The 13,084-nt window shown below is 43.2% G+C and overlaps 1 protein-coding gene across 11 annotated transcripts in view; it reads left to right on the top strand.

The window, feature by feature from the left end:
* Positions 1-13,084, top strand: part of depdc5 (DEP domain containing 5, GATOR1 subcomplex subunit) — a 231,917-nt gene that overhangs the window by 157,515 nt on the left and 61,318 nt on the right. For 9 of the 11 annotated variants that reach the window (XR_010977295.1, XM_068055365.1, XM_068055368.1 and 6 more), the window contains 2 exons: positions 8,198-8,260; positions 12,555-12,730. Coding sequence is in view for 10 of the 11 variants with exons in the window: in XM_068055365.1 (XP_067911466.1) it covers positions 8,198-8,260; positions 12,555-12,730 (239 nt within the window). In the remaining variant the exon portion in view is untranslated. The remainder of the gene's footprint in view (positions 1-8,197; positions 8,261-12,554; positions 12,731-13,084) is intronic. The other 2 variants (XM_068055369.1, XM_068055370.1) reach the window with 1 other exon arrangement.

The raw sequence follows: 13,084 nt of genomic DNA on the forward strand, positions 1-13,084 counted from the left end.
AATGTTTTCACCCAGAGGGTGGTTGGAATCTGGAACACACTGCCTGTCGGGGTGGTAGAGGCAGGAATCCTCACAACATTTAAGTATTTAGATGAGTACTTGAAACGCCACAGTATACAAGGCTACAGCTCAAGTGCTGGAAAATGGGATTAGAATAGATAAGCTTGATGGCTGGCACAGACACGGTGGGCCGAAGAGCCTGTTTCTGTGCTGTATAACTCTATGACTCTATGGCTGGGGTATTTTTTTAGCCCGAATGGCATCACCCAGCACTGATAAAGACCGTCTGGTGTTACAAAAGCTGATATCTCTTTGGCTTGAGGAGTCAAAGGAACTTGCCATTATCCCTTTAACAAGTCAATCTCAGTAAGAAACCTAGCACTGCACACTCTGTCAATACAGTCTTCTAAACGTGGAATTGAGTAGGAGTCTGCCTTCATTACTGTATTGATTTTTCTGTAGTCTATACAATGTTGGGTTGACCTGTCAAGTTTGGGTACTAGAAATATTGGTGAACTCCAGCTGCTTTGACTAGGTTCGATTAAGTTGTTTCCAGCATGTATTGGATTTCTGCTTTTACTTGGGCCTGTTTGTCCGGACTTAAGCGGTAAGGATGTTGCTTTAAAGGAACGGATTCCCTTATATCCACAACATGTGTGGCTAAGGTTGTCCATCCCAGCTTATCCCTGCAGACTCTTTTAAGTGTTGTGAAAATCCTGATTAGGTCTTCACATTGTTTTGCCTCTAAGTGCAAAAGCATATTGTCCAATTTTCCTGGCTGTATTCCCAAACAGCTAGTTGGAGGTTCAATCTGAGAATTTTCTAGGCCTCCTTCTGCCTCATCCTCACTATCCTTTTCCTTCTGAACAGTCCTGATTACCTGACATAGCTGTACTGGCTTATCCTCCTCCCTGCGATAATATTGCTTTAACATATTTATGTGACACAACCAGTTGTTCTTCCGGCGAGCAGGGGTGTCAATCAAGTAATCTACCTTACCCGCTCTTTTATTCACTTTATATGGGCCGCTGAATCATGCTTTTAATGGTTCCCCCGTAATGGTAACACCACCTGATTGAAAATTGCAGGTCTTTGCATTCTTGTCTGCCCCTTTTTTCATATTGGCTTGGGATGTTTTAAGGTGTTCCTGAGCCACACTGCAAGCTTTCGTGAGCCTTTCCTGGAACACAGATACATAGTCTAGTATCAAAGATTCATTCCTTTGTTCTAAGAATCTGTCTTTGACGAGTTTTAGAGGACCTCTTGCTTCATGTTCGTAAACCAGTTCGAAAGGACTGAAGCCTATAGACTCATTCATTGACTCTCTGGTGGCAAATAAAAGAAAGCCTAGTCTTTTATCCCAGTCATGCAGATATTCGTGACAGTATATTCTAATCATTGTTTTGAGAGTTTGGTGAAATCTCTCTAAAGCTCCCTGTGACAGTGGGTGATATGCTGAAGATTTCAAACTGTCTGATTCACAAATTGCCCATGACTTCTTGAACTATCTTAGACATGAAATTAGAACTTTGATCCGATTGATCTTCAAGTGGTAATCCATATCTCGTAAAGAATTGGGTTAACTTTCCTACTACTATTTTAGCAGTAATTGTCCTTAAAAGAATGGTCTCTGGAAATTGAATAGCCATATCTATGACAGTAAGTATGTATTGATGTTTTGTTTTTGGCAAGGGTCCTACACAGTCTACCAATACCCTGCTAAATGGTTCCTCAATCACTGGTATGGAAGCTAGTGGTGCCAGTTTTATGATAGGTTGCAGTTGGCATATATAGCATGTCCTACAAAATTGTCTTACATTCTTTGTAAGGCCTGGCCAGTAATAATGTTTGCTTATGTGTTTTAGTCTTCCGAATCCCCCTTTGTCCTGCAAAAGGAATGTCATGTGCTAACCTTTATAATCCTTGGCGATATTTAGGTGGTGCCACTATCTGTTCAACAACTGTCCAGTCTTCGTCCATAGGCCTATGAGGCAGTCTCCATTTCCTCCTCAAAACCCCGTTTTCCATATAATAGCCTTCTGGAACTCCTTTCGCCTCAGCTTCTGTCAGAGCCATCTCTGCCATTCGGTATAACTCTGGATCAGCTTGCTGTGCTGCAATTATAGAAGATCTGTTAAACATCTCATTTGGATTATCTAAATCCCCAAATAAGGTTTCAGATACTCGGCTATCTGTTTACGGTGCCACTTTTACCTCCGACAATGGAACGCTTTTACCCATTGCTCGGGTGACTACACACACAGGAAATATTCCTGGAACTTGTTCCTGTAATTGTTCTGTTTCTCTAACTTCACTTGATTCCTCTGTAATTATAAGAGAAATTGATATTTTTGATCCGGCCAAATCATTTCCTAGGAGTAGATCAATTCCCTCTACTGGCAAACTGTGGATAACTCCTACAGTTACCATCCCAGATCTTAAGTCACTCTCTTGGCATAATTTATGTAAAGGTACGGGTATATAGTCCCTGCCAATTCCATTAACTAAAACTTTGGCGTTCAAGGCCCTCTCTGGTGGAAACGTTGTATCTTTCCCCAGCAAGAGTTTTTGGATTGTTCCTGTATCCCTGAGTATAATGATAGGCTTTTCTGCCTCACTTAAAGGATATGGAGTTACTTTTCGCTTGGACAAAAATTCATTATAACTTTCTTATCTTATTCTTAATCTCTACATTCACTTTAGTTTTTGTATCTGGTTTTACAGCTGCCATTAAAGGTACAACCTGGTCTGCTGTACGCTCGGTCAGAGCTACTTTCTCTGCGTTAGCTTTGTGTATCCCAACAGTCCTATGGGTTTACCTCGCAATTTCCAGCATTCTGAATGAAGATGACCCGTTTTGTGGCAATGATAACACTTGGGCTTACGTGCCTCAATCCTACCCTCAGAACCTTCTTTTCTGGCCTGAGGAGATGAGCCTGGGGCATTCCCAGCTGTTCCTTCTTGTCCCCAGCTACTTGCCTTCCTTTCACTCTCCCACTTTCTATCCTTCTCGGGTTAATGGGGGTGACGGACAAAACGTTTTGGCTTATTCACAAGCTCAAAATCATCAGCAATTTCCGCTACTTACCCAGCTTTCAAAACTTTCAGGTTATCTACATGAGTTCTCACTACTGAAGTGATGGAATTTTTAAACTCTTCCAGGAGAATCAATTCTCGAAGGTTCTCTTATGTGGTTTCCATCTTTAATGCCCGTATCCAATGGTCAAAATTAATTTAATTTGCTTCACCCTCTCAAATTCTACATACGTCTGCCCAGCCAATCTCCGTAAGTTCCAAAACATCTGACGGTAAGCTTCAGGGACTAACTCATACGCAGTGAGAATAGCCTTTTTTGCCATCTCATAATCTGCAGAAGCATGACAGGAAGCATGGCGTAAATGTAATGAGCTCTGCCTATCAACTGCTTTGCATAAGTAGCGTCCAGCTTTCCTTTGCCTATTTTATTTGTTTGGCTACTTTTTCAAAAGTTATGAAAAATGCCTCTACGTCCCTTTCCTCAAACTTAGTAAGAGCTTGTATAAATTTAAACAGATTTTTGCTGCATCCTGGGCTGAATTCAGATTCTTCCTGACCAGATCTTTCCCTGGATTCAAGACTACCCCTTTGTCTCAGTTCCATCTCTCAATCTAAATTCCCTTTCTTCTCTTCCTTTCTGGAATTCAAGCTTAAGTCTTTCCAATGCTATTGCTGTTTCTTTTTCTTGTTCAAATTTTCTTAATTCTTTTTCAGCCTCATGTTTTTTCGTTTCTAGCTGAAACCCAACCAATACCACAGCATCACTCCCTGACTTACTATCTTCTTGTTCCTCGTCGCCTTCTAATTTTAAATGTTGGAGTATGACATCAAATATCTCTGCTTTTTTAGCACCTGATTTCAACTCTAACCCCAATTTTGCCATCAATTCTTTTAGTTTATTCTTAGTTAAAGTTGTCAAGTCATTGAGGGACACATTCTCCTTTCCCAGAAACACTGTGGCAACTGCTAATGCCATTCCGATGGTACAGCCTTTAACCTATTATACAAGAAACCTGGTTCCTTTTATTTTTTCTCTTTCAAATTATTACTCCCCTTATAATTAACATAACTGGCATTAGATTTGGATCCTAACAATCGAGCACCCCAATTAATATGATCCCAGACACAAGAGCACTTAATATGATTCCAGAAGCAAGAGCAATTAATATGATATCTCAGACGTAAGTCCCCAATTAATATGTTATGACCGAGGCGGGAGCAATGCACTGTCAATTTAGTCCTATCACTCCACAGGTCATAGCATATTAATAAAGTTTCCCACCTAACCGGAAAACAGCCAAATTAAACACTTTATTAACCCCCAGAATAAAATACACCAAACCAGGTATTTTTAAACAACAACAAATTAACTATTTATTGATAAACTAAATCTTCAACGCTGTTACGATAAATTTATGCCTAATGACCTTATAACTTCTTATTAATCCTAACCCCCCATTCACACACACATACATTCAAAAAGATAATGGTTAACAGGTTTTTAAAAATGGTGTTTCTTAGGAATAAAATAAGTAGCTGGGTTATAAGTCCTGGTGGGTTACGTTCCCAGTTGATGAAGTGTCCCAAAGTAGAGTAATCAGATGCCACTCGAAGTCTCCAGGTGAATTTGACAAAACAGTCTTTAATAGATAGGCATTCAAAGTATTTCAGTTGCAGCAGGCGTCACACAGTTCTTGCAATGAGAAGCACAGCAATAAGTCTACTTGGACTTTAAAATGAGCAGTCTTTTGGTGGAAACTTTACTGAGAATTCCAGCAAACACTAACAGGCAATAGAGAGTCAATTCTGTAGCAGAGACTTCTTAGAGTTTTGAAGTAAAACGGAATTTACTATCTCCAACAATGGAAATGTTCTTTTTCCAGGGTTTTTCTCTCCTTAGGCAATACAGAGCCTGAAGATAAATGTAGGTTTTTTTCTGCTAAGAGAGAGAGATCCTTCCTTGCAGTAAAGCACGCGTTGCTGGACTGCAGTTCAGACCGGTTAAAGCCAGTCTTTACCCACACTTAAAAGTTACAGTACACCATGTGACTTCCTCTCCGCTGCTGTGGCCGAGGAAACAGGTGCAGCTGGCACTCTGTGCCCCTTAGTTTTTAAAGACATGCTGTTTTTAAACAGATTCTTAAAGGCACACTGTTTTAAACAGAAAAAAATCTACATTTCTGTGACAACTCCTTTCCTCAAAACCCCTTGTAATTAAGGCCAACATACCATTTGCCTTCTTAATTGCTTGCTGTACCTGCATGTTAGCTTTCAGGGACTCATGAACAAGGACACCCAAGTCCCTTTGAAGTTCAACACTTCCCAGCCTCTCTCCATTGAAGAAATACTCTGTATTTCTGTTTTTCCTACAAAAGTGCATAACCTCACATTTCTCCACATTGTATTCCATCTGCCAAATTTTTGCCTCCTCGCTTAGCCTCTCCAAATCCCCTTGAAGCGATTTTTCATCCTCCTTACAACTCACAGTTCCAGACCTGCTGAGTATTTCCAGCATTTCTTGTCCTATCTGTATTAATGCTTTGTCTTTCAACACACCATTAACATATTGTTTGCCTTTGCTCCATGACCTTCTGATCAGCTATTCTGTGACCTTGTCCCATCTACAGCTTCTCCTTTGTTATCTCTTGCCCCACCCCCACTTTACTTGCTTATAACCTTTTACATTTCTAGTATTTGCCAGTTCTGAAGAAGGGTCACTGACCTGAAATGTTAACTCTGCTTCTCTCTCCACAGATGCTGCCAGACCTGCTGAGTATTTCCAGCATTTCTTGTTTTTATTATCACAGTTCCACCTAATTTTCTGTAATCTGCAAACTTGGAAATATTACATTTAATCCCCACATCCAAATCATTGAATATAGATTGTGAATAGCTGGGACCCAAGCACTGATCCTTGCGGTACCCCACTAATCACAACCTGCCATCCTGAGAATGACCGATTTATTCCTACTCTCCGTTTTCTGTCCGTTAACCAGTTCTCAATCCACGTCAGTATATTCTCCCCAATCCCATGTGCTCTAACTTTGTTTTTTAACTTCTTGTGTGGTGAATTTATAGTTCACTGTTTCTGCTGCGTATGTCATTTTAGATCCTCTGCCAGAGGTATTTACTACCTGATCTATAGAATGGTGAGATTAGCGCCCCTCATATACAGAAAAGCAGTATCTTGACTGGTTATGATTTATTGTGGTTAATTCATCCATGCATTTTGAAAATCTGAGCATAATTTGAAAAGGGCAGGGTACGTGGGCACGTGACAGCTGGCAGTATTCTGTCCTCTCTCTGCTGAGGGAGCAGGGCTGTTTGCGCCAGGCTTCTCCATAGATGCCATCGTCTGACGAGATGGTTATTTGCAAAATCAGTGCAGCAGCAGAACTGTGTATATAAGCCTAGCTGTAGCTATTGCATCTACTAGAATGTGGCCTGGATGTAATGGAAGCGTTGTGTTTGGAAATCACCTTTCATGACTTTAGGATGCCACAAAGTACTTTACACCTAATGAAATACTTCTGAGGTATAGTCACTGTTGCGATGGCAGAAAAAAGAGACAATAATTCCTGTAATCTTTCTGATATTTACAGTATCTTTCAATGGTGACATTAGCCTCATCTCTGGCTATCTTTAATGCTGAGTTTCACCAGCTGTCTAGATCTGAGGGACTGCCGATGAGTCTTCAAATCCATTCATGGCTTTCTCCCGCCCTGTCCTATTTCTGTAACCTCCTCCAGCCTTACAACCCTCTGAGAGCTCTGTGTTCCTGTAATTCTGGTCTCTTTATCCCCCATTGCCTTCACCCCTGTTTGACATGTTTGATTCCTGCTAATCCTTGTTTTAAATAAAATTCTGTGGAATTAACTTGATGGCCAAGGTTTTGACAGCTCAGACTTATTAGACTGGCAGCCCAAGTTTTTTTTTCCCTGTTAATTTTTGCTGTCTTCTGAAGGTCTTGGACTTTTGCTGGACAACAGTTTCATGGGCCCTGGTAGCACCTTCAGTGCATCACCTAAGTGGCCCTTTGTGTATGAACTGGGTGGTGAACATCTACAGGGTGTTTGACTCTGGGTGCACGGGGAAACTGTGGTAATGTCACTGAACTGGTAATCCAGAGGCCCAGGCTAATGCCTCCAGGGCACGGTTCAAATCCCACCATGGCAGCTGGTGGAATTTAAATTCAATTAATACATTTAATTAATTTTTTTAAATCTGGAATTGAAAGCTAGTCTCAGTAATGGTGCCATGAAACTATCATTGATTGTCGTTAAAAACCCATCCTTTAGGGAAGGAAATCTGCCATCCTTACCTGGTCTGGCCTACATGTGACTCCAGACCTGCAGCAATGTGGTTGACTCTTAACTGCCCTCTGAAATGGCCTAGCAAGCCACTCTGTTATCAAGGGCAATCAGAGTTGGGAAACAAATCCTTGCCAGCAATGCCCACATCCCATGAAAGAATTAAACAAAAGTCCAGTCTTGGCCTCACCTAAAGTCCACGCATGCAAATAAGGGAATGACGCTTTTGAAGTACAGTCGTGCTTTTGCAGCCAATTCGTGCACAATAAGGCTCAACAAACAGCAAATGAGAGTAATGACTTGATGATCTGTTTTGACAGTCTGGGTTGAGAAATAAACACTGGCCAGGACACTGGAAGAAGTTCCCTGCTCTTCTTTGAATAGTGGTTTGGTATCATCTACATCCACCTGACAGGCCAGATAAGGCTTTGGTTTAACAGTTCTTTGAAAAGATAGCACCTCTGACAGTGCAACTCTCCCTTAGTACTACACTGAGGGCTGAATTCTCGGGCCCTGCTGGCAGCAGGAACGGAGGCAGATGGGGCCTGAAAATACCCGTGCCAGCCAGTATGCTGGGTTCCTGGCGCCGGCTGATTTTGCAGAGGCAGCTTTGGAACCATCAGGGCTACCTGCCACCATGTGGATAGCCGATTAGGCTTGTTAAGGGCCTCATTAAGGCCAATTAAAGAAAATTCCAGTTGGCCTTCAGTTTCCCACACTGGCAGGGGCCAGTTTAGGTGCCTGGAGGCAGGCATCCTGTGGCAGACTGTATGTCTGCTGTTGCTGTGATTACACTGCTCTGTTGTGTGGTGAACTCTGCTTTTTACAACTCTTGACATCTCTACTCCCAGGATCGGGCCTACTTTCTGGAGTTTGTGCGAAGCCCTTGTACAGCAGCGATCTACCAACCTCTGGTCAGTTTTGTGTTGGTGTTTAAAATCTCTCTTCCCTGCATTCCATTGTTCCCTACTAAATCAATGCTAACCCACAGCTGATGGATCTGGGGAAGGCTTTTGTCTCTTCAATGCTTTCCTGGTGCAATTTGTTTTAATTTTTGTTATTTTCCTGTTTTCCTCCTAAAGGCATTGTGGGGCGCAGTTCTATAGTTTTGGTCACCTTCCAGCACTGCGCCCAATTGACCCTTCTTGTGTGATTCTCAGTAGTTTGTGTTGCCAGGCTGTTCAGTCAGAGTTGTCCTCACTGCCATTCTCAGACTCTTTCACACAGGGATCACTGGGCAGCCACGAGAACTCTGGCTGTTTTTATTCCTTTTGTCCAGCCTTGTGTGCTAATGCCAGTTGTTGTACATCTACAGCTAACTCCGAACAAGTCAGGGACCAAACCCAAGACCTTCCTGTTCTTGGTGGTTCAGTTCCACTTCATGTGCAGCTCTTACCTAGCAAACCCCCAGACTGCAAATAACCTCCAGCTCCACTCGATACCACTACCAGAAGCTCATGTTAGTCTGTAGATAGCTAGAACAAGGTCTCTGTTTTTTCTTCATTATTTATTCTCAAGTTTGTACTGTAGATCGGTGCAAAGAATGGAACATTGTCATTGCTTAGTGCCCAGTCACCATGTTTGCATTCCCTGATCCATGTGTAATGGGGATTACTATGAAAAGGTCATTTCTTCTGGCAGTGAATCTTATCTAGACTCAGTATTGCTCTTCTTACTGGACCAGTACAGACAGGAACTGGAGAAGATGAATTTGAGGAGAATATATGGAAGGTTGGAAAGTTGACAAACTGCCTTGTATCCCACCAATACCTGCAACTGACTAGAACTAACAACAGCTTCCGTACTAGTCCACAGTATGAATATATGTATTTAATAATGCAGACATAGCTGCAGTAGTCCTGAGTAACTGTAACTCTAACTGGTTTGCTTTTGTAATGCTAATGATGGGTGAAGTAACAAACCCTTAATAACAGCCAGAAAATATCCAAGACGATTTGCTCAGAAAATCTCCTCAGTGACCCTTTGAATACTGATCTGAAGGCTTTGCTGGGGGCTTTTGTTGCATTTTCTACCATCTGGCAAAATGTACATTTGTGTAAATTTCTTGTTATTGTTTTCCCCTTCAAATTTCTTCCATGCTCTTTTGAAGATGTTGATGTGCTGCTCAAATGCATGGATCCATCAGAGCCAACCCTTGTCATGTCCTCGTGTGCCCACTTTGAACAGTGGCAATTTGGGCAATAACGTCACCTGATTTGTTTATCCCCTCCCTGACCAGGAGAACTCAGCACAGACCAAAGATTGAAGCAGGGCCCTTTATTTATGGCCCTGTTTTATACCACATGGTATTCCTACTCACTGAGCCATGAGGGGATAGCTTTCCCAAACTTCTGGTATTGGTTTTCTAATCATAGGATTGTAGAGCACAGAAGGAGGCCATTCAAACCAACACTCCTGTGCAGGCTGTTTGAAGGAGCTAGCCAATTGGTTCCATTTCCCCATAATTGTGCAAATCTTTCCCCTTTCAAGTATTTATCCAAATCTCTTTTGAAAGTTGTTAATGAGTGTGCTTCACTATCTCAGGCTGATGCTTTATACATTTGCAGCACTGATTAGAGCCTTAGTATTCTCACAATGTTCTCTTCTTGCCACTTTAAGGTGTTCATTTAGAGTTATTTTACTTCAGCACAGAAGTATGGCACTACCCTGAAAGGTTGATCTGCGAGACACACATTTTTAATATTTCCGGTTTTTGTTGCCTCCTTGATTTTCTCCAGTTCCTTATTGCCACCTTGTTCTATTGCCCTCAGGGCCTCCTCCTCAGCCATCTCAATACTGCACTAATAATGCATCTGGCAGGCCTAACGGTCGTCCTGTCTGTGTCTACCAGATTTCTCATGTCCTGTAAAGGTGATTATGTGCTGCCACAGGTGAGCACGTTGGGCTGAAGTTTCCCAGGCCGTTGGAGACGGGTTCAGGGGTGAGCGGGGTGGGAAGGTCCCGGCAATAAATGTTGGATCTGGATCCTGCCCTTTTCTGGCTTCCCGGGGGCGGGATTGAAGGCAAGCAAGGAACTCCTTTGGATCTGTCAAGTCAATAATTAAGTAGTTGTTGTGGTTAAGCTACTTATGAGGTGCTTTAGTCCCAAATCATGGATTTCCCCTGATTCCAAACTTGATAGCAAGTCACCCAGGTGAGTGCACAGCAGGGAGAGCTTCTTCAGTGAAACTGACCAGCTTTGATCAGTTACACTGAAGAGCTCGAGCCATAGGCAGGTGAGGCTGCTGTTCAAAGCACTCCTGTCAGTGAGTGCAGTCACTGCTTGACAGGTGAGTGCAACTGGAAGGCACTTCACCTGATGGGCCACCTCACGCATCTTCAGGTATATCTCCCTGCTGCCAGCCTTCAGCAAGGCATGGGAGCTGCTTACGCAGCTGCACTTTGCACCTCTGTTGAGGGTCAACAGTACCAGGAGCACTAGCTATCTTCTCCTCAGCCCACATGTCTCTCCATTGGGCAAGGGATAGACACTGAGAACCAGCTGGAAGGGGGCGAGACCAGCAACACAGTGTCTATAGGCAGAGGATCAGCTGTCTTGATGTGGCTGAACACCAGTGCCTCAGGAGGCTCAGGCTGTCGCAGCAGGTCGCTGCTGACATCTGCGACCTTCTGGAATAAGACCTCCTTCCTAGTGGATCAGGTGGGCATGCATTGCCATGGTCATCGAGGTAGCCATCACTGGAGGGCATCCCTCGGGTCTCTACCTCTTCCCAAGATTGTGTGCTGTCTCCTTGTGTGCAAGGAGAGAAAGCTGAGAGTTATGAGTGTTTGTAATGGCTCGTGTGGAGAATAGGGAGGAGAACATTTGTAGAGGGTCACTGTGAGGCATGGGTGCAAGAGGACAATAGGCTGAGGGTGAGCGTGAGTGGTGGCTGTTCAGATGGGGATGTGAGGTGCCTGCAGGGAGAGGAGCAAGTGAAGCTACAAGCTGGGTTGACCTGAGGCGTGCTGTGCAGGAAAATGGTGGGCAAATCAGAGTGTGGGGCCCGACACCTGAAAATGTGATACTACTCACCTTTCCTGCCCTTATCAGGTCCTAGGTCCTCTTATTGTATTGTCTCCAGGTTGGAGGCACTACACTCCTGCTGCTGACTTCCTCGACCATTTCCATCCATACCTGTTTGATTGGAGAGGTTGTCCTCTTCCTTCTGTCCTTGGGAGAGCTCTCCTCACTGCAGCCACTCAGCTGGACCTCCAGTTAAGAGCAAGAGACCTGGGACAACCTTCCCAGGTCTCCCCTCCATTCCTGTGGGTGCTGCAGCCTCAAAAATCCAAGTGCTGGTGAGCTTTTCTGACACATGCTGTGATCGCTTTAATTAAAAATCCTTCCTTTTTCAGAATGGACACGTCACCTTGCCCTCCCTCCCTAATTGGTCAGTGTGCCCAAGGTGGGATGTCATTTGGTTTGTTTGGCAAAGAGCAACTGCCAGGCACACTGTGCAGACAGTCAGGTTCCAAACCCAGAAATGGTCCCATCGTTGCAGCATGGGCTAAGGTGCTAAGATTCCACCCATAGTTCTCTGTCTTGACTGACAGCCTTCCAAGATGTGCACCCATGTGAATGTGCTTTGAGAGGCAACCCTGTGCCTCCAGCTGATGAATACTCAGATGAGAGACAGCATATCTTCTGCTTGAAGAAACAAGCTTATGACTGCCGTCCCCTGAAATGAAACTGATGGTTTATAAACCAAAGTCAATGGCCTAAGAGGATCTAGAGTTGACCATTTCAGGCTGTGAAGTCTTAACTCAAGAATTTTTTCATCTTTCCTTTTATTAATATTATCATAAAAAAGCTAAAGCTTTTTGAAGGAACTTTGTGGAAATTTGTAATAAAATTACAACCTATTCAGTTTCTGATTGCAAACCCTGACTAACCGGTTTTTGAGCCACCTTGTGTAGACTTAGGGACAAAGTGATAGTTGTCATTCACAGTGATGTGCTGTCCAGATTCAGCGCCCTGTTTATAAACGGTGGTAAACTTATTCAGAACTATATCTGTTTGGCGTACCATGCTTCTGTATTGCCTGTGATGGAAGCATTGATTTTGGTTTAGTAACTTCTTCTCGAGCCGTGCTTTCAAACAGTACAGTTACACTTTCTTTAGTCAGAGTATTACAGTGCTACTTTTTTATAAGTGGTGCAAAAATTCTGTCCATTTGTGTTTATGTATTTTTATCATGCATACAGGTCCAAGGAGACCAGGTGTCGACTGGTGCAGACCATTCAGATTACAGCCCAGCTTCTGGAACTGCTGTTCCAACCGGAGATAGATCCAACACATCAGGCAACGCCCAGAGCTCTGCCATGGGTGTCACTCAGAGTACAGGGGACCAGCCTCCTGCCCCTGCCACATTAGAGGGCAGGTAAGGTCGTCACAAACCAGGCAGGCATTGTTCAAGGTGTGCAGAGTCAGCAAATAATACTGTTTTTATACAAAATCTTCTGTGTTTTATGACATTTCTTTTCCTGATGAGATACTTTTATACCACCCTATATAGTGCGAATGGTACCTGTATCAGAACTTGTTGATTATTATTTTGTGATGTTGTATTTTTCATGAGGCAGCCATGCTGTACTGGGCTTGTGATATCATGTGAACACTGCTCTCAGTGAGAGTTCCTCTCATTGAATTTACTGATCCTGATGTGAAACCGACAACCTTGATGAACTGAGGTGAAGAAGTTTGTACTTAGTGTTCTGTTGAAGAGTTGGGGATT

This window comes from Heterodontus francisci, chromosome 23 (assembly GCF_036365525.1).
Source record: "Heterodontus francisci isolate sHetFra1 chromosome 23, sHetFra1.hap1, whole genome shotgun sequence".
Classification (NCBI taxonomy): Eukaryota; Metazoa; Chordata; class Chondrichthyes; order Heterodontiformes; family Heterodontidae; genus Heterodontus; species Heterodontus francisci.